Genomic DNA, 27,121 nt, shown 5'->3' on the forward strand with positions numbered 1-27,121 from the left:
CTACAATATCATGTGGAGCAGAAGGCAGAGCAGGAACCAGAATGTGGGACTTCTTGACTCTGGGAATTCTGCAGCCTGGGAGCGCATTTGTTTCTGTTTGGGAGGGGCTCTCATTTCCTCAGCATTAAAGGGCCTTCCTTCCACCTCAGTCACATTCTTGATCCAGAGGTCGTAGTTAGCTAACAAAGTATAAATTCCTGGAACATTCTTAAGTCCACAGCTCTTTCCCCAGCTGATGATGCCAACCTGGTACCACTTCTTGCCAGGCCCTGGGGTGCAGACTAGAGGCCCCCCACTGTCACCCTGTGGGCAGAGAACACAGTTCAGTAGGGAGTCACAATCTAAATTCTCCATTTGAGTAGGAGATAATTCATGGACTTATCCAACTCCAGGCTGCCAAAGGAAATATTGTAATTATAGACCACTTCCCACTTGTATGCTAGCCAGTTCGCATCTCTATCCCAACCCAACACACACCTACCTTAGCAGATCCCTTTTCCTATCCCAGTCAATCTACATTCTATCCAAGCCAAAGTGACCCCTTATCCAAGTCAATCCCCATCTCTATTTTAGCTAATCCCAACCCCAGACTATTTCCACCAGGATCTAGACTCTCTGAGAGAAGTCTACTTCTGTCAGGCAGGCTTTAGGAGTTGTGGGGGAATAGAGTTTGAACATGGGCAGTGGGTAGGACAGGACCCAGAGAGAGGGAGAAGGAGGGAAGGACTGGGTGGGAAAAGATAAATCCATTCGCAAAATGGAGAGCAGGGAACAGGAAGACAGCATAGTATTGCTCAGGTTGAAGGAAGACTGGAGACTAGTTTATAGTTATCACAAATGGTAAGCTCTAGAATGGGTTGTGAAAGAATTGAAGAAAGGAAATGGGATATAAGAAGTGTTGCTAATGTTATGAATGGGCTCTCCTCTGATGTTGGTCCAGAGACATGGGAAGGATTAAGTTCCTTTTTGATTTTCATATGTATTTTCAGAGGGGCAAGTGAGTTAAGCTTTTCTGGATGTGAAATCCCTCCAAGATGGAACCCTGTGGGCTATGACATCAATAATGTTATATGTTTATATAGAGAATCTGTGTTATGTTCCTACTAGGTAACACACACATATTGGTTTCTTTTTATCCATTTTAATATAAGGGAAAGGAGGCTCATGGAAGATAAAGACTTGCTCAAGTTTATTTAGTAACTGGGTCAGAGCTGGAACCCAAGATTTCTTAGTGTCTAAGTGCATACTCTTTCTATCTGCTACAATGTCTCCCATTCAAGGAACTGAACAACTGTGATCTTCCAAGGGGAATTTCTTCAGTGGAGAGATGGTATCTCTCTCCAAGATTATAAAAAGTATGCTACTGGATATTTATCCTAAGAAAGGTCTGGGATCACCTATATCAGATACTGATAGGAATACCTAGTTGAAATCCAACCATGCAGAAACAACACACAAATGTAAAATGAGGAACATTTTATATCAACAATGACTAAAATGAACAGAATAGTGTAATAAAGTCTAACAGAGGAGGAGGAAGGTTAGCATTGCCTGGATAGGAGGTACAAGGCACAGCGTTAGCTCTCTGGCTTTGGAAGTCTGCTTCTATCCTTTCAGCAGACAGTTCAGCTTCCATTCTAACAACGGCAAAGGAGAGTCAAGGTGTAGCTGTTAGCTTCATTGTGCTTCCAAATTTATTTAAAGTTGCTTCTTTTCCTTTCAATCTAGTAATGAAATGTTAACTAAGACTCTTTGATACAGAAATCAAACACTGGAAGTGCCATAGTCAATAAAACATTGAGAAATCGAAATAGACCAAACATCTAGTGAATATGATCTTTTGTTGTAAAAACATATAATAACATTTGGCTATATAACATTTTTCACAAGTGCCATTAAATGATACCAATCACATTATTACAACCATCACCAATATCCACTGTTAAATTTTCCATTATGAACTTGGTCTTTTGAATTCTGTAAACTGTGAGATTTTGGATCTGCATTGTTTGATTCCACTATTATGACCCTCCCCATTCTTGAACAAAAAAGGTGCTAGTCTTGAACAGTGACAGCTATAAGAGCTGTCTTGATGGGACTGCCTTGTTTTTTGGGATCTGGCAAGTTCTCCACTTTTGACAAGGCACAGTCTTACCACTTTTCTATCACTGTTAGTGAAAATATTTTCATTTTCCATCTCTGACAGCTTTCCACCTTACTCAGGTTCCAGCTTTTGTAATACATTTTTACTCTAATAAATTCTCTATCAGAAAAGCAACATACCCATTGGACCATTCCCTTTAACACTACACAGGATTTGCCTCAAACTTTCTTGACATTTTTAGACCAGATAGATTTTAGGCCAGATGATCGGGTCTAAAATAAAATAAGATAAAAATTATTATCTAATTTGGGTCATGGTTATTTTGAAGCTCCATGATCTTGAAATTGGGTTACAAAGGAAATGGAAATGTGACATGACATTTTAGAACTAACAAGGACCTAAAATTTATTATGGATTAACTATTAATTAATATTCCTCCTTTAGCTTGATATTGTTATAGTTGTTGTTAGGTGCCATTGAGTTGGTTGTGATTCATTATGACCCTATACACAACAGAACGAAACATTGCCCAGCACTGCATCATCCTCACAATCATTGCTACATTTGAGCTCATTGCTGCTGTCACTATGCCAATCTATCTCATTGAGGGTCTTCCTCTTTTTCACTGACCCTCCATTTTACAAAGCATGATGTTCTTCTCCAGGGATTGGTCCCTTCTGACAGTATGTCTGAATTATGAGAGATGAAGTCTGACCTTCCTGGATTCTAAGGAGCATTCTGGCTGCACTTCCTCCTTCCACAGGAGGAAGATGAGATTTTTGTTTCCATAAAGATTTATAGCCTCAGAAACCCTATACAGGGTTGCCATGTGTCAAAACTGACTTGGTTTACACAACCACCAGCCACCAACAGTATTGCCTCTCATGAAAGAAAAGAGAAAAGAGGAGGTGGTTTAAGCAGTATTATTCAAATAATAGATGTTATGAAACCCTGAGGCATATATCTTCAGATCCCTAGAGTACTCAAAGACTCTAATCTGGACAACATAGAACCCCTGGTGACACAGCGGTTAAGTACTTGACTATTAATTGAAAAGAAAGGTCAGTGGTAGATCTACCAGCTGCTCCATTGGAGAAAGATATGGCAGTCTGCTTCTGTAAAGATTACAGCCTTGGAAACCCTATAATACACTTCTACTATGTCCTATAGGCTTGATAAAAGTCAAAATAAACTCTACAGCAATGGGTTTCATCTGGACAAGACTGCTTTAAAAGTTAAATATTCTAACTCTATAGTATTATTTGGCACCAATTCAATTATAAACACAAATGTAAAATCAAGACAACTTAAAAAGGCAAACTGTTCATCCAAATGACTCAAAATATTCCAATATTTCCCTTTGCATTAATAAAATTTAAAAGATGCCCAATAAATGAAACTTTGCTTTTAAAATAAAACAAATTTTGTAAAAATGGAAGGAATGCATCGAGTCACTCTACCAAAAAGAACTGGTCAACACTCACCCATTTCAAACATTAGTATATGATCAAGTACCAATGGTATTCAAGGAAGAAGACAAAGATGCTCTGAAAGCTTTGGCAAAAACAAGACTCCAGGTATTGGTGGAACACCAATTTGGATATTTCAAACAAATGGATGCAACAATTGACTTGCTTATCTATGCTAAGAAATTCAGAAGACAGATATCTGGCCAATCAACTGGAAAATAAATCATAGTTGTGCCCATTCCAAAGAAAGGTGCCCCAACAGAATCAGAAAATTGTTGAACAGTATAATTAATGTCACATACAAGTAAAATTTTGCTGAAGATAATTCAAACACAGTTGCAGCAGTACATCCACAGAGAATATAGAACTTCCAGAAATAAACTAAGTTCAGAAGGGGACAGGGAGTGAACATTATCACTGTTAATATCTGATGAATCTTGGCTGAAAGCAGACAATAACAGAAAGATGTTTACCTGTGTCTTATTGACTCTGCAAAGACATTCATCTGTGTGGACCATAACAAATTACGAATGACTTTGCAAAGAATGGGAATTCCATAACACTTATTTGTGCACATGCTGAACGTGTATATAAACCAAGAGGCAATTGTTCAAATATAACAAGGTGATACCGCGTAGTTTAAAATCAGGAAAGGTGAGTTCAATGTTGTATGCTTTCACCATACTTATTCAACCTATATGCTGAGCAAATAATCCAAGAAACTGGGCTATATGATAAACAACACAGCATCAGGGTTGGAGGAAGACTCATGAACAACCTGTAATGTGCAAATGACACAACTTTGCTTGCTGAAACAAAGAGGACATGAAGCACTTATTGATGAAGATTAAAGAATACAGCCTTCAGTACGGGTTTCACCTAAATAAATAAGTATATAAATTCTAGCAACTGGACCAATGATTAATGGAGAAAAGATTGAAGTTGTCAAGAATTTAATTTTGCTTGGATTCACAATAAATGTCCATAGAAGTAACAGTCAAAAAATTAAATGATGCATTGTACTGGGCAAATTTTCAGCAGAAGTTCCCTTTAAAGTATTAAAGAGCTAAAATGTCTCTTGGAGAACTATGATAAGCCTGACTTAAAACACTATATTTGCAATCACCTCATATGTACATAAAAGCTGGACAAATAAGAAAGACTGAAGAAGAATTCATGCCTTTGAATTATGGTGTCAATAAAGAATATTTAATATACCATGGACAATCAGAAGAATGAACAAATCTATCTTAGAAGATATAAAGCCAGGATGTTCCACATACTTAGGTCATATTATATGGAGGTGCCAGTCTGTGAGAAGGATATCATGCTTGGTAAAGTAGAGGGTGAATGAAAAAGAAAACCCTCAGTGAAATGGATTAACACAATGACTGCAACAGTGGGCTCTAGCATCGGAAAAATTAATAGGATGGTGCAGGACTGGGCAATATTTTGTTCTGTTGTACAAGGGTGACTATGAATCAGAGCTGATTTCATGGCACCTAACAACAATAACCCACTACTTGTCTGTCACTTTGTTGTATTGTGGTAGTTTTCATGCTTGTGATGCTGAAATCCATGTCACCCGTATTTTAAATACCAGCAGAGTCACCAATCATGAACAGGTTTCAGAGGAGCTTCCAGATTCAGACATACTAGGAAGGAGGAGAGACGTATAACTTCTGAATGTTTACCCAATGAAAACTTTATGAATAGCAGCAGACCATTGTCAGATACAGTGTCATAGATGAAAACATTTGAATAGCACTAGAAAATTGTCAGATATAGTGTCAGAAGATGAGCCTCTCAGGTTGGAAGGCACTCAAAATATAATTGGAAAATTGCTGCCTCCTCAAAGTAGAGTTGACCATAATGATGTGAATGGAGTGAAGCTTATGGGACCTTCTTTACTGATGGGGCACAACTCAAAATGAGTAGAAACAGCTGCAAACATTCATTAATAATCAGAACATGGAATATAAGAAGTCTGATCTAGGAAAATAAGAAGTTGTCAAAAATGAAACGGCACACATAAAGATCAATATCCTTGTTAGCTGAAATGGACTGGCATTGGCCATTTTGAATCACACAATCATATAATTTACTAGACTGGAAATGACAAAGAGGAATGGCTTCATAGTCATCATCAAAAAGAACATTTCAAAATCTTTCTTGAAGTAAAATATTGTCTGTGATAGAATAATATCCATATAATTACAAGTAAGACCAGTTAATTCCACTATTATTCAAATTTATGCACCAACCACTAAAGTCAGTGATGATGGAATTGCAGAATTCTACCAGTTTCTTCAATCTGAAATTGATAAAATGTGCAATCAAGATATATTGATAATTACTGGTTTTGGAATGTAAAGGTTGGAACCAAAGAGAAAGGATCAGTAGTTGGAAAATATGGCTTTCATGATAGAAATGATGATGGAGATCGCATGATATAATTTTGCAAGACCAATGACTTCTTCGTTACAAATACCTTTTTTAAACAACATAAAAGATAATTATACACATGGACATCACCATGTGGAATACACAAGAATCAAATTACTACATCTGTGGGAAGAGACAGTGGAAAAGTTCAATATCATCAATATCATCAGCTTAAGGCTGTTAAACAGACCATCTATTGCTTACATGGAAGTTCAGGAAAAAGATGAAGAAAATTAAAACAAGTCCACAGGAGCCAAAATATGACCTTGAACATATCCCACCTGAATTTAGAGACCATCTCAAGAATAGATTTGATGCATTAGATACTAAAATGTCCTGATGTAGCACTGTAGGATAAGCACTGGACTGCAAGATTGTTTGAATCACAAGGTTGGTGATTCAAACTCACCAGCTACTCCTCAGAAACCCTATACAGGGTCACTATGATTTGGAAGTGACTAAATGACACTTAACAACAACAATACACTAATGACTGAAGACCAGAAGAGCTGTGAGATGACATCAAGAACGTCATAGAGGAAGAAAGCAAGAGGTATTGAAAGACAGGAAAAAAAGAAGGAATCAAAATGGATGTCAGAAGAGACTCTGAAACTTGCTTTCCAGCATAGAGATGTTAAAACAGGTGGAGAAAATGAGGAAATCAAAGGATTGAACAGGAAATTTCAAAGAGCAACTCAAGAAGATAAAGTCAAGTGTTAATGATGAAATGTATAAAATCTGGAGTTAGAAAACCAAAAGGGAAGAATACTCTCAGTATTTCTCAAGCTGAAAGAACTGAAGAAAAGATTCAAGACTTGACTTGCAATATTGAAAGATTCTATGGGAGTCCTAGTGTGGCACTGTAGGGTAAACACTAGACTGCTAACCTCAAGGTCAGTGGTTCCACTCCTTGGAAACCCTATTTAGGGTTGTGATGAGTAAGAGCTGACTTGATGGCACACAACACAAGTAACATGGGAAAAGTATTGAATGATGCAGAATCAAAAGAAGATGGAAGGTATACACAGAGTCACTATACCAAAATGAAATGGTCAATGTTCAACCATTTCAATTGGTAGTATATGAACAAGAACCAGAAGGAAGTGCAAACAGCACTGAAGGCATTGGGGGGAAACAAAGCTCCAGGAATTGACAGCATACAAATTGAAGTATTTCAACAAACTGATGCAGCATTGGAGCACTAGAGGCGCTCATTCATCTATTGCAAGAAACTTGGAAGACAGCTATCTACCTAGCCAATCAGTTCAAAGAGATACATATTTGTGCCCTTTCCAAAGAGAAGGTGCCCTTTGGAATGCACAAATAATCAATATCATTAATATCATATGTAGGTAAAATTTTGCTTAAGATAATTCAAAAATGGCTGCAACAGTATGTTAACAGAACTGTCAGTTATTCAAGTCAGATTCAGAAGAGAATGTGGAACTAGTGGTATCATTGCTAATGTTGATCAGATGGATGTGGCTGAAAGCAGAGAATTCCAGAAATATGTTTACTTATGCTTTATCGCCTATGCAAAGGCTTTTGACTATATAGATCATCACAAGCTATGGATACCATTGGGAAGAATGGGTATTTAAGAACGCTTCATTGGTTGCTCCATAGGATAAGCCCTAGATTGAAAACCACAAGGTCAGTGATTTGATCTCACCAGCTGCTGTGAGGAAGATGAGACTCTATGCTCCAGCAAAGGTTTATACCCTAAGATATCCTACACAAGGTTGCTATGAGTTGGAATTGACTCGACAACAATTAACAACATGAGGAACCTATAAATAGAACAAAAGGCAGACATTCTAACAGAACAAGGGGATAATGGTACCAATGTTGTATTCTTTCACCATAGTTATTCAGTCTGTACACTGAGCTCTTTACAGTGTTCAAGAGCAAACATGTCAGTTTGAGGACTAAGGTGTGCCTGACCCAGTCATAGTATTTTCAATAAGGCATGTAGAAGTTGGATAGTGAATAAGGAAGACTGTAGAAGAATTGATGCATTTGAGTTATGGTGTTGGAGGAGAATATTAAAAGCACCATGGACTGCCAAAAGAACAAGTCAATCTGTATTGGAAGAAATACAACAGAAGCCAGGATGGCCAGACTTCATCTTGCATACTTCAGGCATATTGTCAGGAGGGAACAGTCACTGGAGAAGAATATCATATTTGGTAAAGTCGAGGGTCGGAGAAAAAGAGGAAGACCCCCAACTAGATGAATTGACATGTGGCAGCAGCAATGAGCTCAAACGTAGCAATGATTATGAGGTTGTCTCAGAACTGGGCAGTATTCTGTTCTGTTGTACATAGGGTCACTATGAGTCGGTACCCACTTGATGGCACCTAACAAAAATAATGCTCATGCAAAAACATATACACTAATGTTTATAGCAGTTTTATTCATAATAGCTCAAAATATGAAATATCAAATCATATAATACTGGTGTTGCTGCCATTGAGTCAACTTCAACTCATGGGGACCTAACAGAATGAAATATTACCCAGGAACAAATACACTCAACAATTTGGATGACGCTCTATAATCTTATGCTGAGTGAAACAAATGAATCTAAAAAAAATTAAATATTATATGATTCCTTTTACATACTATTCTTGAAATGACTGAATTATAGAAATGGGAAACAAAGGAAGTTGTTTGATTGCCAATAAAGAAAAAAATTATTTGGTTGCCAGTAAAGGAGTGGGTTGTTGTGGAAGGGATGTGTGTGGTTTAAAAAGAGCAATAATGGGGGATTCGTGTAATTGAACACAGTTTGAAGCACAGTTCTACTCTATTATATATGTTATGTTGTTATTAAGCGACTCTGCACAGGGTATCTGAGGAGCAGCTGGTAGGTTTGATTTGCTGACCTTTTTTTTTGGTTCATAGCCCAGTGCTTATCCTACAGTACCACACGAGGAGTCCTTAGGGTCACCATAAATCAGATTTTTAACTGGATTTTTAAATATTCTGAACTCATCACTCAAACAGCTTCAGGGAAATTTTATTTCACTCCACAAAATCCTAGAATCATAGACTTTTCGATCCATAAAATGATGTGTAAAAACACTTCATTAAAACTGTTTTATAAATGAAAAAACATACTCATAACTTATTTAGTTACTTTAATCAATCATTCCCTTTAGTATATGAATGGATCTGAAACAGTATAAGAATGTTTATAACTAGTTCATGCGTGTTAAATATTTTCATCCTATTCACTACCCTGTAAAGTGGGTTGGGCAGGTCTCACATAGCCATTTAGCAGATGAAGTAGCAGGAATTCAGAATTCGAGTGATTTGTCCAAAGTCAAATACTAGGCAGTGATGGGATCAGACCTGGAAGTCAAGTTCTGTTTCTTCACCCACAAAACAGATAAGAGTGCTCATCTGGTACTGTTATCTCACAGTGAGGAATTGGGGAGACTCTTATGAACTGTATAATTCTCACAAGACAAGTCTTTGGTTATCAGCATTAGCCATTAGGACAAAGCCCCTCAAAGGTCATTAATGCCAAGTTCCTTGTTGTCTGTGGCCAGAGCCTCCTTAGAGGCAGTCCTTGCTTTCTTTCCAAAACTAAAAACCAAATTCAAGCGACCCTGTAGGTCAGAGTAGAATTACTCCTTAGGTCAGAGTAGAATTACAGTTTTTATACATCATTTACAAAACTGTGTAAATCTTATTATGAAGAAATCTGAAGAAAATTGAAAACTGCATTCATGAGAAAAAGGCCAGAAAAGTTGCTCTGGGAAATTTTTTTCCATCATGACAATGTACCTGCTCAATTGTCAAAGGTAGCAACAAGAATTTTGTGAGGAAACTTTCCCTATCTACCCTATAGCCTTGATTAAATGCCCTTTAGACTCTGGTAGCGTAGTGGTTACGAATCGGGCTGCGAACCTTAAGGTCAGCGGTTCGAAACTACCAGCTGCTCCGCGGGAGAAAGATGAGGCTTTCTACTCCCGTAAAGATTTACACCCTCGGAAACCCTGTACAGGGTCGCTATGGGTCGGAACCGACTCGACGGCACTTAACAACAACACAAAGACTTATTTTTGCTTTCCAAACTCAAAGAACAATTAAAAGAATTATGATTTGAGTCCTTCAATGATGCCAAAATGTAGAGTAAATCAAAGAGCACAGAATTCTTAGAGTTGGTTCCAACTCAGCAACCCTATACAGGGTTTCCAAAGCTGTAAATTTTTACGAGGGCAGAAAGCCTCATCTTTCTCCCACAGAGCAGCTGGTAGTTTCAAACTGCTGACCTTGTGGCTCGCAGCCCGATTTGTAACCACTATGCTACCAGAGCTCCTTAGGAAAAGGATTAGGGAGATGGAATTGTCATCTTCAGAAATATATAGACCTAGATGGAGGATACGAGTATGTTGAGAAACAACAACTTCACACTTTGACATTTCTGTGTAATAAACATTTCCATCGTTTTGTAGCAATAATTTTCAACTTACCCTTACACAGCAACATTTATAATGTGGTTGTTGTTAGGAGCCATGCAGTTGGTTCTGACTTAGTCGGTTGCATAAAAGAGTGAAACACTGCCTGATCCCACATCATCCTCACAACTGTTGTTACACTAAGTCCTTGGTTGCTGCTACTGTGCCAATCCATCTCATTGGGGGTTGTCTTCTTTTTCACTGACCTTCCACTTTACCAAAAATGATGTCCTTCACCAAGGACTGGTCCCTCTTGATAATATATCTGAAATATGAGAGATGAAGTATTGCCATCCTGGTTTCTAAGGAGCATTCTTGCTGTACTTTTTCCAATACAGATTTGTTTCTTCTTCTGGCAGTCCATGGCACTTTCAATATTCTTCTCCAACACCATAACTCAAATTCATCAATTCTTCTACGGTCTTCTTTATTCATTGCTCACTTTTCATATGCATATGAGGTAATGGAAAATATCATGACTTGGGTCAGGCTAAACTTAGTCCTGAAACTGATATCTTTACTCTTGAACACTCTAAAGAGGTCTTGTGCAGCAGATACTCATTTGATTTTTTGACTGATGCTTCCATAAGTATTTATGGAGGATCCAGCAAAATGAAGTCTTTGACAACTTCAATCTTTTCTCCATTTATATGGACATTATTTATTGGTCCTGTGGTAAGGATTTTTTTGTTTTATTTACATTGAGATTCAACCCATATCAAAGGCTGTGGTCTTTGATCTTTATCAATAAGTATTTCAAGTCCTCTTCACTTTCAGCAAGCAAGGTTGCATCATCTGCATATCGCAGGTTGTTAATGAGTCTTCCTCCAATCCTGATGCCATGTTCTTTTTCATATAATTCAGCTTCTTGGATTATGTGCTCAAAATACAGATTGAATAAGTATATGAGCATAAGCATTAATTTATCTGAACTAACTGCCCAAGTGCTCAATTGCTGGTCTATAAGGCAAGGCATATGAAGAAACTCCCAAACTGTTCTCCAGAGTGGTTGTACCATCTTAAATTCCCACCAGTAATGTGTCAATGATCCAGTTTCTCCACATCCTTGCTGTAATTTGTTTTGTTATTGTTATTGTATTGACTTTAACAAGCAAATTTATCCTCTCACAGTTAGGAGATAGAAGTTGGATTTCAGGGTGCTAGCTATAGGGTAGGGAGTCCTGGTGTGGCACTGTAAGGATAAGCAACACAAGGTCGGCAGTTAAAATTTAGCAGCTGCTCCTTGGAAGCCCTGTACAGGATTGCACCTAACAGCAACAACAACAAGCTATAGGGTAAGCCTTTCTCTGTTAGCAATCTTCATGTGGTTTTCTTATCAGTTATTATGTTTTTATTTTACTCATTCCAATAGATATGTAGTGATATCTCACTGTGGTTTCAATTTGCCTTTCCCTAATTTTTAATGATATTGCCTATCTTTAATGTGCTTAGTTGCCGTTCATAAATACTCATCACCGAAATGTCTCTTTGTGTCTTTTGCCCATTTTCTAACTGGATTGTTTATTTATTTTTATACGTTGAATTTTTAGAGTTCCTTATAGATTATAGATACAATCTTTGGTGGATATTTTCTCCCACTCTGGTGCTTGCCTCATCATTATCTTAACAAGGGATTTTCACAGGGCAAACGTTTTTAGTTTAACTAAGGTCCAGTTTTCCCATATTTCTCTGTATGGATCATGCTTTAGTATAAACTCTAAGAACTTTTCACCTAGCTCTACGTTCCAAATATTTTCTAGGTATTTTTCCTAAAAGTTTTGCATTTTATTTTTTTCTTAAAAGTTTTGCATTTTATTTTTTTCCTAAAAGTTTTGCATTTTGTATTTATAATTAAGTGCATGATTCATTTAGCATTACAATTTAATTAGATTGTTTACCTTAGGCATTCAATTAAAAAAAATAACTCTGTACTCTTAATTTAGATTTTTTTTCTTATTCCATGTTTATAACTAAATTGAATGCATGTACCCTAGTACAACTCTATTCTAAGTATGATATGCCTCTAGGCATTTGGACTATTATGAGATTCTAGATCTTGTTTAAATTTTTGTTTTAAGGGACCTTCTGTCTGAAACTAGAACAAGGTGATGGGATACTAACTCTTTATTGCTAGATAGGCATAGAATTTCCTACTTCCACTGATGCTAGGGTGGAAGGGAATGGTTCTTTATTACAGTGTGGTGGTGGTGTGTTGTGGAGTTGGTTCCAACTCATAGCAACCCTGCACAGGGTTTCCCAAGCTGTGAAGCCTCATCTTTTTCCTATGGAAATGGTAATAAATAAATATATAAAATACTCGCTTCCTTCTTGACCTCCTCTGACCTCATCCTGCCAGGGAATAGGAAGGAAGGGTGTCTCTTCATCACTGGTCAAGGATGGAAATCTAGACTCTCCACTTGGCTTTTGCTGAGGGGAAGAGGGGACTGTGGGTTCTTTATTGTTGTGTTGTTAAGTGCCATCAAGTCAGTTCTGACCCATAGTGACCTTGTATAGTGTTTTCAAGGAGCAGCTGGTGAACTTGAACCAACCTTGCAGTTCAAATGGCTTTGCAGCCTGGTGCATTAACCCACAGCACCATGTGGGTTCTTTAGTGGTGTTTTTCTGCAACATTTCATGTCTTTCTATATTACCTTCTTCCTAGTTTTTTGGCAAAAGAAAGCAGAGTTGTTTTTGTTTGTTTTGTATATATCCATTGGCATTTCTGGGTGGTGGGCTTCTCCAACATCCTGTCTGGGATATATAGGAGGCAAAAAGAAAACCTCAAAACTCACCACTGTGTTGTTCCTCAAGTTTCAGGGTATTCAGTCAATCCATCATTTTAGCCCCAACTTTCTGTTTGTTTTATGCTATCATGTCCAAAGTTTTTAGCTATACTTAGTGGAAGGAATAGGGAGATGGTCCTATTCCATCTTGCCTGGAAATCAGAAGGTCCAACTCTCTTTTTTATTTTTATTTTATTAAGAATGTGAAGAAAACACAAGGTTCACATGACATTGATTTTCTCTGTTTGGTCCTCACTTTGTTCTCCAGATTAATGACTGTTTGTAGGCCGGTAGCCATGTGGCTGTAGTTCACATCTTACTTCATAGTTCTCCATTCTCTTCTATTTCATTACCCCCAGCTCCTATACAAAAGCTCCCCATATACAAGGCCCCACTATCTGAAAGCCTACCAGGGAAAACTAGCAATATCCTCACATTAAAGAGTAATAAAGAATATGGTAGATAAATACCTTCTCATCCCCTTAGACAGACTTTTAATTGTTTAACCTCTCAGTGAATGGTGCATTTACATTTGTAGTTTTCCTCCAAGGAGAAGACCGACTCAGTTCCCACACAAGAGTAGAGACTTAACTTTCAGCTGGTATTAAGTGGGCTCATCAAAATGGCACCTCCTAAGACAGAGTTTTTGAGCTTTAAAAGTCAATCTCCTCATGCATCATTAAAGCTAGATGAAAATAATTTCTGAGTTTTTTCTATTCTCCTAACAACCAATCAAAAAAGTTTTTCTTCTTAAATTGTTTGTATTCATTTTATTAGACAGAAGCTAAAATATAAGACTGTGAAGCTCAAGGAGTCTTAGCTTTCTTATCAATATATGAAAGGAGCTCTGGTAGCGTAGTGGTTACAAATCAGGCTGCTAACCTCAAGGTCAGCAGTTTGAAACTACCAGCTGTTCCATGGGAGAAAGATAGGGCTTTCTGCTCCCATAAAGATTTGCAGCCTTGGAAACCCTGTGCAGGTCTCTATGAGTCAGAACCGACTCCATGGTACTTAACAACAGGGGTCCTGGTAGCGTAGTGGATTATGAGCTGGGCTGCTAACTGCAAGGTCAGCAGTTCAAATTTACCAGTCATTCTTTGAGAGAGAGATGAAGTTTTCTGCTCCCATAAGGATCTGAAGCCTCAGAAACCCTGTATGGGGTAGCTGTGAGTTGGAACTGATTCAACAGCACACAACCACCAGAGGTGCAGTGGTTATGCACTTGGTTGGAAACCCTATGGGGCAGTTCTACTCTGTCCTATGTTGTTGTTGCTAAGTGCCATCAAGTCAGTTCCAACTGATAGCTACACTATATATAGGGCTTCCAAGGAGGGACTGGTGGATTTGAACCACCAACCTTATAGTTAGCAACCCAGTGCCTATCCATACCAGGACTGCCATGGAGTTGATTCCAACTCATTGTGACCCTATAGGATAGAGCACAACTGCTCCTTATAAGGGGTTCCAAGACTGAATATCTTTACAGGAGCAGACAGTCTTATTGTGCTCCCTCAGAGCAGCTGGTGGGTGAGTTTGAACAGTCCATGTTGTGGTTAGCTGCCCAACTTGTAAACAATTGCACCAAGTAGTTTACTTGTCTACTGCCAACCCATAAAACTGTGGGTTCCTATAAAGGATGAGCCTTATCTCATTCACGGCTGCATTCCCAAGTCCTAGTATGCAGTACCTATTCAGCAAAGGTTACTAGATGAATGAATTAAAACAATTCATTATAGGGATCTCAAATCCTTGGCTTTTTTGTTCTTTTAGAATTCCAAGAAATAGGAAAAACCTTGGGGCCCTATTTACCTAGTGGGCCTGGAGAAGATCAGAAATATTTGCTTAGTGTTGCTGCATGCTCACTCCCATCAGAGTTGCACTCCAAGGGTGCAGTTCACATGACGAATCTCCAAAGACTCTGCTGTCTGTATCCTTTTTCTGTGACCTAAGACCCTGATTCTCACACATTTTCCAAACTTTTAATTAATCCCAGCAGAAATAAATGCATTTACATTGGCAGCCAGGATGGGATAAGGATCTGTTAGGTAAGGGTGGGGCACCCTCGAATTACCTGACAAGCATCATAGCTCTCATTCTTGTATCCAGCACACAGCATATTTTCGGTAAGTTTTGAAAACTTCTTTGAACATTCTTCCCAATCCAAGATGATCATTGGTACTTTCATCAGATCCGTTGTCATAGAGTATTTGTTGTCTGGCCCACAGAGAAAGCACATTAGAAAAGTCACCATTCAGCGGGTCCTGCCACACTAAAACCAAGCAAAGCCACCCACTGCCAGCTAGTGGAGTCTATTCTAACCCAGCAGGATCCAGGACTGATAATATAACCAACCCTCCTCTAAAACCACTCTTGCACATCTTCTTGTCCCACCTGCCACCAATCCTGGGCTTTCCTTCTTCACAGCCACCTTCTTCTATGCACAAGTTCTATACTCACCCACCCCCAGACTATTCCAAACAATCTCCACTTTCTTAAACGATCTCCCTCATTCAAAATCAAGAAAACATTCAGATTGACACCAGTCCTACTGATCTGACATCTTCCTAGAACTAGCTATAGACCATTTCTGAACATAATTCAACATTTTCACTTATATTTGCCTATTTTCACTTTTTATGATGTGAGTATGGCACTTCCCTTACACAGAGCTTCTGAAAGTTGGATTTTACTACTGGTGGGGGAGAAATCAATGAGAAAAGTCCAGAATCCCTTGCAAGAGCAAGTTGGCTAAAAGTCTTTGGAAGGACTTTGTCCTAGGTCCTTCTGGGCTTCTGTCTATCTCATCTACTCTGACTATGCAGAAATTTCACAATTATCCTTATTAAATCTTTTTACTCTTGTAAACACCTTTCTTGTCCACTCCATCTACTTCTAAATTTTAAGTGGTGCTAACAGTCCAGAATCAATGTTCCATCCAATTCCTCTGGTTGCAGAGCACTTGAGACACCTACCATCTTGGATGCTCCAGCTTGTTAAAAAGCATGTTTATGGATTTAGTCTTGTTCACACTTGAGACATTACTATGCTATTCCCATATCCTCCACAACTTGTTTGCTGTGGTTTTTGTCAAGTTTTCTTTTGGGACAGTTAAGGTGGGACTTCATCATATCTTTCTGTTCTGAAATGCTTTTGTTTCTATTTTGGCCAAGTAACAAGCAACAAGTAACAACGGATTCATTCCTACAAGAACTACAGGGCTATGCTCCAAGACCATCAAAAGCCTAGGCCTGTAGGAACTAGGTATGAAACTTCAGTGTGTGAATCAAGGGGGATGCTAGAGAATTAAGATTAGAAGGGGCCTCTGGCAAAACAAATTGGAGAGTGTGTAGACTGCCTACAGATATTTGAATTCAATTATATAAACAAAACTACTCTGTACTAACTGAAGAAAACCACACCTGGGAACTGTATCTGACCTGACATCTCAGTTTACAGCTTTTGGAAGATGCTTCCTTGGCACTTGGAAGAAGCTGAGATTAGGCCTCTACCATGCAGGGATTTGATCCAATGCAAAGTCTTTCTCTCCTTCCTTCTTCTTCACTTCTCTCTCCCTTTCATCCTCCTCCCCCTTCTCCGTCAGATATAAAGGCCCACTCTCAGCCACACATTACTCATGACTCTCCCCCTCCCCCAGCCCAGAGGTTCTCAGAAGATGCTGAGGAGTCACATACCACTGCTGGTCTGTCCCCACCCTGCCACCCAGCATTCATGCCAGGTGGAGGGGATGGGTTGCCTGGGCAAACAGATGGGGAGTTTCTCATCAGTGAAGGTGATAGGTGAGCCTAATAGGAGCAAAGCAACATCATTGTTCATGTTGACTTTTTCAAAATCCTTGTGAAGAATTATTTTGGTGACCTCCTTGATTTCTTTATGTGGACTGATTAAGTCATTGGTTCCGGCCACAATATTCAGGTCTGCTGGACTGGTGGCATAGACGTGAACAGAGAGGAGAAAAAGGGAAATTCACAAGTGGGAAGAATTTGTTATTCCAGGAATACCTAAATCCTATATAATTCTAGGGGTATTGAGAATGGAACCTATTGGGTTTATCACTCAGAAGATGTGAGAATTTGGAAGAATTTGAGGATGGCATAATAATCAGTACTGGAAACCACAGCTACGCCTCTGTTCCATCACAGGTTTCAGAGATATGCATGAAATACACCTTCCTAGTAAAATAAGGCTGCCTTTTAAACTTTGAGCAATTGGAAGAGTCTTCAAAAGACCAAACTAGCTTTAAAAATAGATATTAGTATATCTGTTTTATACCAACGTGTTTACCAACAATTTAGTGAACCCAGGAGCACCATTTAACCTAGATCTACCACTGACTGAGCAGAAAAGATCTTCAGTAAGAGGTCAGCATCCAGGCCCCACCCCAGCTGCGGCTGAATGGCTATGAATTTTCCATTTGCCAATTTTTAAATATTCTATGGGAAGAGATCATACAATGTTCCCTGGTTATGTCATTACAAAACACTCCCAGGACTTTTTGATGAACTCTTGGAAGTCTTTAAACCCTTTCTGGTGATGTTACAGTGAAAAGCACAAGGCTGGGAGCCAGAATTTAAGTTCTATCTCTTTCTACTAGTTGTGTGCTTCAGGTGAGTTACTCAACCTTTTGGGACCTCAGTTGTCTTATTTATAAAATGGGTTTTTTAGTTCTACTGGTCATGGAGGGTTCATTGTAAGATTACTTAAATGAATAAAGTCTAAGTAGATATTCTTAACAGAGTCATTGACACATAATTAGTAATCAGTAAAAGCTAGATTATCCTGAGAATACTCTACAAGAAGCAGGGCAATAAAGTCAGGTGTCCCAGGAAACCAGACTTCCAGAATCAGGATCATTTTCTCCTAGAAGAATGTGTAGGTCCTATGAGAGGCTTATTAACTAAGTCCTTTGGAGAGTCTCAGGGTGGCATGGGAGTAGACAACAATAGAAGTAAATAAGGATGTGTGCTTGGGTACTTACGATAATTGCTCATAATGAAAGCAATGAGCAGCAGTTAGAATCCACCACTTGTTCAGGATTGTACCACCACAGAAATGTTCATTTCCCAACTGAATACTCACCATCCATGGAAACTCACCAAACCCAGCCTCCACCCCCTCTATGATTCTGGAATGCTGAGCTCCTCCCTCAAAAATAGGTCTCTCACCGCATCCTGTCAGAAAAGGAAATGGAAGGTATCATTCCTAGACCTTGTCAACGGTTGGCAGACAACTGCCTCTGAACTCTTCAGTGTGGTGGAAGGTAAAGGATTCAATATTTTGTTAATATCTATTACTACTATCACTTACTACCTACTACTACTATCAGCATTGGGAAAAGGAGGCTTGTAAATAGATACCATTGTAACTATTCTACAGATGAGGATCCACCTCTTGTCTATTAGTTTATTACACTATGGAAGCTTATGTATTGCTGTGATGGTAGAAGCTATGCCACTGGTATTTTAAATACCAGCAAGATCACCCATGGTGAACAATATTCAGCGAAGCTTCCAGACTAAGACAGACTAGGAAGGTGAGGCAGACTACTTCTGAATGTTTAGCCCCTAAAAACCTTATGAATAGCAGAGGACCATTGTCAAATATGGAGCCCTGGTGTGGCGCTGTGGGTTAATGCACCAGACTGTAAAGCCATTTGAACTGCAAGGTCAGCAGTTCAACGTCACCAGCTGCTCTTCGGAACCCCTATACAGGGTCTCTATGGGTCGGAACTGACTTGATGGCACTTAACAACAACTACTAAGGAGCTCTGGTAGCGTAGTGTTTACGAATCGGGCTGCGAACCTTAAGGTCAGCGGTTCGAAACTACCAGCTGCTCCGCAGGAGAAAGATGAGGCTTTCTACTCCCATAAGGATTTACACCCTCGGAAACCCTGTACAGGGTCGCTATGGGTCGGAACCGACTCGACGGCACTTAACAACAACAACTGTCAAATATAGTGTTGTAAGATGAGTTCCTCAGGTTGGAAGACATTCAAAATATGATTGGGGAAGAGTTGTATCCTCAAAGTAGAGTTGAATATAATGATGTGAATGAAGCATAGCTTTTCTGGACCTTAATTTGCTGATTAAGGAGAGAAGAAACAGTTGCAAATATCCATTAATAACTAGAACACAGAATGTGTGAAGTATGAATCTAAGAAAATTGGAAGTTGTCAAAAATGAAATGGAACATATAAAGATTGATATCCATTAGTGAAATGAAATGGACTGACATTGGCCATTTTGAATCAATCATATGGTTTACTATGCTGAGAATTATAGATTGAAGAGGAATTGCATCACACTCCTTGTCAAAAAAAATCAAGATCTGTCTTGAAGTACAATGCTGTCTATGATAGGAAACTATCCATATACCTACAAGGAAGAACAACCACTAAACTCAGTGATAACAAAATTGAAGAATTCTACCAACTTCTTCATAGTCCTATTGTGGCACTATAGGATAAGCACTGGACTACTAACTACAAGGTTGGGGGTTCAAATCCACCAATCAGACTTTGGAAATCCGATACAGGATTGCTGCAAGTTGGAACCATCTTGACAGTACTTAACAATAACAAAAACAACAACCAACTTCTTTAATCTGAAATTGATCAAACATGTAATCAAGATGCATTGATAATTACTGGTGATTGGAATGTGAAGGTTGGAAACAAAGAAGAAGGATCAGTAGTTGGAAGCTATGTCTCGGTGATAGAAATGATGCTGGAGATAGCATGACAGAATTTTGCAATACCAACAACTTATTCATTGCAAATACCTTTTAAACAACATAAAAGGTGATTGTACACAAGGACCTCACCAGATGGAATCCACAGGAATCAAACTGACTACATCCGTGGGAAAAGATGATGAAGACGCTCCATATCATCAGCCCAAACAAGGCCAGGCTGTGGAATAGACCAATTGCTCATAAGCAAATTCAAGCTGAAGCTGAAGAAAATTAAACAACTTCATGAGAGACAAAAGTTGACCTTGAGCACATTTCAACTAAATTTAGAGACCATCTCAAGAACAGATTCAATGCACTAGAAACTAATAATCAAAGACCAGAAGAACTGTGGGATGACATCAAGAATTATCATACAAGAAGAAAGTAAAAGGTCAGTGAAAAGACAGGAAAGAAAGAAAAGACCAAAATGGATGTCAGAAGAGACTCTGAAACTTGTTCTCCAACACAATATGCTAAAGTAAATGGAAGAAATGAGCAAGTAAAGGAGCTGAACAGAAAATTTCAAAGGGCACCTTGAGAAGACAAAGTGAAGTATTAAAATGAAATATGCAAAGACTCCAAAAATGGAGTTAGAAAAACAAAAGGGAAGAACACAATCAGCATTTCTCAAGCTGAAAGAACTAAAAGAAAATTCAAGCCTTGATTTGACATATTGGCAAAATATTGGCCAAAATTCAATATGGGCAAAATATTGAATGATGCAGAAATCACCAAAAGAAGATGGAAGGAATATACAGAGTCACTGTGCCACAAAGAAATGGTTAATATTCAGTCATTTGAAGAGGTAGCATGTGACCAATAACTGATGGTACTGAAAGAAGTCCAATTTGTTCTAAAGACGTTGGTGAAAATTAAGGCTGCGGGAATTGAAGGAATACAAATTGAAATGTTTCAACAAACTGACGAAGTACTGGAGGTGCTCACTCATCTATGACTAGAAATTTGGAAGACAGCTACCTGGCCAACTGATTGGAAGATCCATACTTGTGCACACTCCAAAGCAAGGCAACCCAATGGAATTTGGACATCATTCAGGCAGTTTAGAAATCGAGGAGAAGGGATTTGAGCAATCATTTGTTTTCAGTCTCCTTGTATTGGACACTTGCAGTGGGGCACTTGTTGTTCTCCATATTCTCTCCCCACACTACACACTAACCTCTCTTCCCCAAACACACCAACCCAAGGGCACATTGAAGAATGACAGTTGAACAGTAAAACATGGACTTTTGAGTCAGATCTGCTACAAATTCTTGTGTGTCTTTTAAAAAGTCCTCAGCCACACTGTAAGGCTCAGAATTCTTCACTCATAATCTGGGACTAAGAGCAAAACCCCTACAATGTTGTTTTGGACATTAAAGGTAGGAAAGTACCTGGCCCATAATAACTGCTAAACCTCCCAGTTTCCTTCCAGCCACTTGCTCCCCCTTGGAAAGAGACATGACCCATCAGGGAGCTTTAAGGAGCTAACGGTTAAGAACAGAAACCCCATTCTTCTTCCTATGGGTACTCTTAAATGTTCTGAGCTACACTTACACTCTGTGTCTCCAATTCATGAGAAGCTTGGTCATGACGCCCATCAGCTATAATAATCAACTAATTCTGAACACATGTTTCTGGGAGCTCTGTTAGTCATTCAGAAATAAAGTCTCAGGTTTCAAAATAAAAATTCAAGGTTATACAGGTCAAACTTTGTATTGGGGAATAGAGGAGAAGAGAAGCGATTTCAAGAAGTATGTGGAAGAACATAAAGCTACTGTACATTTTCTTGTGAGTTATCTAATAAACTAGCTAATTAAATGAATGAGCCAGCTAATCAACTCTCCTTCTACTTTTGGTGTTAATGCTGACCACTGACTGGATGGACGGGAGGGAGGAGGGTGATTGTCATGCTCAGTCCCCACCAAGAGAGGAGTCCACATACCAAGATGCTTGCTCTTGGCTCCTGACATGAGCAAAAAAACTGCTAACAGGAACATGGCCCTTGATTTTGCTTATGGACTTGCTAGGAGGTTATGGAGGCCAGGCTGGAGGGACTGATACTGACAAAGTCTCTCTTCTTATAACCAGATCCTGGTGATGTCACAATGGGCTGTGGGCTGGAGAATACAGACTGAAGGCATGTAGATTAGCTTTCCTGCCACTTTGTTTCTAACATGGTTGTACAAAGGGACTTCCTGTGAAGTCTTTCTTGTCAGAACTTCCCTTCTCACTAGCCTAGGAGGGACTCGCCCTTCTGTGGACACCTTGTTTTGACCTCTGTCACATTCAGTGTTTATGGTGTTCCTTCTTAAGACTCAAATGCCTTCTCTTCCAATGAGCCTTTCTGGCTCCCCTAAACCTCTCTCTGATCTTGCTCCCAGCTTATTCCCCAGGAAATATTGTCACCTATGGTTTGTAATCAGCTATTGTTATAGTTGTTAGGTGCTGTTGAGTCAGCTGCTAACCTAAAAGTTGATTGTTTGAATCCACCTATGGTTATCAATCAGGCTGCGAACCTTAAGGTCAGCAGTTTGAAACTACCAACTGTACTGTGGGAGAAAGATGAGGCTTTCTGCTCCCGTAAAGATTTACAACCTCAGAAACCCTGTACAGGGTCGCTATGAGTCGGAACCAACTCTACGGCACACTACCACCACCAAGATAAAGTGTCCATGGCTTGGTTTTGGCTGCTGGTCATGAGGCATGAGGAAGAGTACTTTTTCACCTGTTATACATGAGTCCCTAAAAAGAATTTACATGTAGGGTGGTGTTGTCTTGTGGAGGATTAAATTGTGTCCTCCCAAAATATGTGTTGTAAATCTTAAACCCCTGTACTTCTGGATGTAATTCCATTTGGGAATAGCATTTTCATTTTTATGTTACTGTGATCCTATCAGTATAAGGCATGTCTTGAATCAATAGCCTGTGAGAAATAAAAGGAGCAGATTAGGTACACAGAAGGAGCTCTGGCAGTGTAGTGGTTACGAATCGGGCTGAGAACCTTAAGGTCAGCAGTTCAAAACTACCAGCCGCTCCACGGAAGAAAGATTAGGCTTTCTACTCCCGTACAGATTTACGCCCTCAGAAACCCTGTACAGGGTCACTATGGGTTGGAACCAACTTGATGGCACTTAATAACAACAGCAACAGGTACATAGAAGGAAGGACAGAGAGAAAGATAAATGCCACATGAAGATCACCAAGGAACTGAGCAACAGAAGTTGAAAAGAGACGAAGATCTTTCTCCACAGCCAACTGAGATAGAAAATCTTCCCCTATAGACAGTGCTCTGAATTCTGACTCCTAGTCTCCTAAACTCTGAGGAAATGAATTTCTGTTTATTAAAGCCACCAATTCTAGTCCTGGTGTAGCACTGTGGGATAAAGGACTAGACCATAAGGTTGGTTTGAACCACAAGATCAGCAATTCAAACTCACTAGCCACATCTTGGGAACCCTGTACAGGTTGCTATCAGTCAGAACCAACTCAATGGCACTTAACAACAATAGTATTAGCACTAGATACTCGGATGAATGGAAGGGGCAGCAAGGGTGGGGTGTGGAGTGTGAGTGGAGAGAGGAACAGCTAGAAGATGAGAGGCTGATTCTCTGTCTGGAAGAACAGAGGATCAAGGAAAAGAGTCTTTGACAGGGAGGATGGGACTGTTCCAGGGAGTGTTTAAAGCATTTGACAAGAAATAGGGTCAATCCTCAGAACTGACACTGAAGTTCTAATGCTATGGTGAAGGTTTGTTTCTGCTATTTGTCATGAGAGAAAAAATGGTGTAAAACAGTGAAGGGGCAAAAAAACAGAAAATGGTGTAAAACACTGAATTTTTATGTTTGGAATCCAGATAGCCTATGGAAGACAAAGGTAGAGACCCAGGAGCTTGAGAGGATAGAACCCTCAGCAATTCTCTGATATTGGGGTACTTTAAAATGTAGAGAATTGGGAGGTGTGAGGAAAATTTTAAATACAATTACATACCTCAAGTTTTCTGGGTCTTTAGATCTAAATAATATTCCTGTAGATACATATCTTCCTTGTTACTTCCCTTCCCTGTGTTCTCTTTCCCTTCCCTTCCTCTTCTCCCTCTTCCCCTTTCTCTTTCCACTACTTAGAGGCTTTGGAGCCAAACACATACTTTCCCATCATCTCATCTTCATCACTAATGGTTAGGTACCATTCAGTCTCTGACTCATAGCAACGTAATGTATAATGTAATGATGCCCAGTCCTGAACCATGTTCACAATAGTTGTTGTGGTGGTGATGTGCCGTGGAGTCAGTCTGACTCATAGCGACCTTCTACAGAGTTTCTGAGGCTATTAATCTATACAGGAGCAGAAAACCCCACCTTTCTCCCACGGAACAGCTGGTAGTTTTGAGCTGCTGACCCTGAGGTTAGCAGCCCAATTCGTAACCACTACACTACCAGAGCTCCTTTATGAATAGTAGGTTTGAGCCCATTGTTGCCGTCACTTTGTCAGTCCATCTTGTTGAGGGTCTTCCTCTTTTTCTTGGATTCTACTTTACTAAGCATGATGTCCTTTTCCAGGGACTGGTCCCTTCTGATAACAGGTCCAAAGGGAGTGAGACAAAGTCTGGCCAGCCTCACTTCTAAGGGATATTCTGGCTGTACTGCCTACGGGATAAATATGCTCATTCCACTAGTTGTTGTTGTTGTTGTTGTTTAGTGCTGTCAAGTTGGTTTCAACTCTTAGCCACCCTGTGTAGGGTTTCCAAGGAGTGGCTGGTGTGTTTGAACTGCCAACTTGTGGTTTAAACTGACTTTGTGATTCAGTGCTTATCCTACAGCTCCACACCAGATATAGTCCATATTTGTCACCAACACTATAATGCAAACATGTCAGTTCTTTGTTCATCCTTTTTCACTGTTCAGCTTTTACATGAGTATGAGGCCATTGAAAACACCGTGAGTTGGGTCAGGCTCACCTAAGTCTTTCAAAGTGATATCTTTTCTTTTTAAGATTTTAGAAGTTTTTTGTTTGTTTGTTTTTTGCAGCATATTTGCCCAATGCCAAGTATCCACATCACAGGATTGGAGTCAGGATTAAATGATTAAATGACCTAATACTTATGAAGTCCTTAGAAGACTGCCTGGTACACAATGAGTACTCAGTGTGTTCTGACTATTATGATGAGACCTGTTGTAGGTGGGTTATCGGGATATATGGCGCCCCGTAACATATGTCGATATCCTAATTCCTGGAACCTGTGAACAATCACTTGTTTGGAAAATGTCTTTGTAGATGTAATTAAGTTAAGGCTCTTGAGAGCAAAGATCATCCTGGCTTATAAGGGTGGGTTCTAAATCCAATGACAGGTGTCCTTATGAGAGAAATGCAGAAGGAGATTTGAGACAGACAAGAAAGGAGAAGACAGCCACACAGAGGAGAAGGCGACATGAAGACGTAAGCAAAGATTGGCCACAAACTGAAAAGCCAACAGCCACCAGAAGCTAGAAAAGTCAAGGAATGGACAGATTCTCCCTAGAACCTGTATAAAGAGTGTGGCCAACATGACGCCTTAATTTTGGACTTAGGGCCTCTAGAACAATATTTCTAACTGTTTCAGCCATCCCACTGGATAATTTGTTATGGCAGCGACAGGAACCAGTATACTTCATTGATTGATCTCTCTGGGCAGGAAAGGTCTGTTAGCAGGGAAATCCTTTTATCTTTGTATTCTCCAGAGTCCACGGAACAGCTCCTGACACCTAGCAGTGATCAAGAAATATAATAAGTAAATGAAATACCTTCATGGCTGGCTCAGCTGTTATTTTCTACACTGTTCTTCCTTCTTGTTCTCACCAGCATGGTTTATGTTACAGCCACCTGAAACTCTCACTCTGCCTCAACACATCAAGCTCTTCCACACCTGCCACCTAGAGTTTGTATGTGCTGCTCCCTCTGTCTGAAGTGTTCTTCCTGCTCTAGCACCTTCTTGTTTGATAAGCACTGGTCCTCCTTCATGACCCTGAAAGGAGGGGAGGATGCCTTTGAGAAGAATTGGTCTGCGTCTTTCTCCCCTTGCTGCTCCATAGGAGAAAGAAGAGACTATCTGCTCCCATACAGATTGACAGTCTTGGGAACCCTACATAGGCTTGCTGTGAGTTGGAATCAAGTCAGTGGTAGTGGTTTGGGTTTGGGTTTGGTTTTATGTTGCTCAGTTGTTCAGGTCTAGGTTGGTCACTTTGTGTTATTTGCCTACAGGTCCCACCCTCTCATTAGAAAAAGCACTCACAGAGGGCAGCACTTGTGTCTCATTTGTCCTTTTGCCTTCCGTGAGTTGCTCCATGTCTGTGAATGTGTATGTAAAGTCTGATAGAGAGATTTGGGGGTGAGGGTGGGGAGGAAGAGCACTAGGAGGCCCGAAGCCTCTCTGGGCACTAACATCCTGCCCCCATCACTCCTGATCAGCAGGTAACAATTCCTGCTTCTACCACTTCCTTGGTTAATTTCTCATGGTCTCCAAATCACCAGATAGTCCCCGATCCATTCCTAAAGATGAAAGGATCTGATTCAGAAATGGAAATGCTCAGCCCATGACTGTACCATATGTCAGGGACTCAGTCATGGGATTTGTACCTTCCTTTTTATTTTAACCTCCCAGTGCACTGACTTAGGTGGACTTTGCCCAAACACCCATTGGCCAGGACAAGTGGTTGGAAGTGAATTATGTACTAATTTCCTTTCCTAATGCCACCTCGGGTAATTTTTCAGACAGCAGTGTGTGCCTTGACCAATCTTGATCCCCCAGTTTTCTCATCTGCAGAACAGAGATAATAATGTTGACTTCAGTAAAGGCTGTTATGAAACTCAAAATGAGTTCATTATGACTCCAGAGGTAGACTTTTCTTTGCACTAAGGGTGTGTCTTCAAGTACTTACTGGGCAGAAGAAATTCTGGACATCTGTGAAGAATCCTGCTCCTGGTTAAAAACCTATATGTGATTTTCCAGGCCTGACCATAGGCAACTACAATGGCTTTATTTTACGTGGCAGGTCCAGAGGCTGCATAGACAATGCACTGAAGTCTCTGAAGGGAGTTGCTGTCAAGGACTTCAGCCCCACAACCAT

The 27,121-nt window shown here is 39.7% G+C and overlaps 1 protein-coding gene across 1 annotated transcript; it reads right to left on the bottom strand.

Moving 5' to 3' along the window:
- On the bottom strand, window positions 1-27,121 carry PRSS55 (protease, serine, 55). Its single transcript, XM_006864428.1, has 5 exons — window positions 27,040-27,121; window positions 18,267-18,459; window positions 16,963-17,213; window positions 15,342-15,484; window positions 1-303 (listed from the first exon to the last, which is right to left on the bottom strand). Exons 1-5 carry the CDS (start codon window positions 27,119-27,121, stop codon window positions 1-3), a joined length of 972 nt encoding a protein of 323 aa, XP_006864490.1.

This window comes from Chrysochloris asiatica, unplaced genomic scaffold (assembly GCF_000296735.1).
Source record: "Chrysochloris asiatica unplaced genomic scaffold, ChrAsi1.0 scaffold00064, whole genome shotgun sequence".
In the NCBI taxonomy this organism is placed as follows: domain Eukaryota; kingdom Metazoa; phylum Chordata; class Mammalia; order Afrosoricida; family Chrysochloridae; genus Chrysochloris; species Chrysochloris asiatica.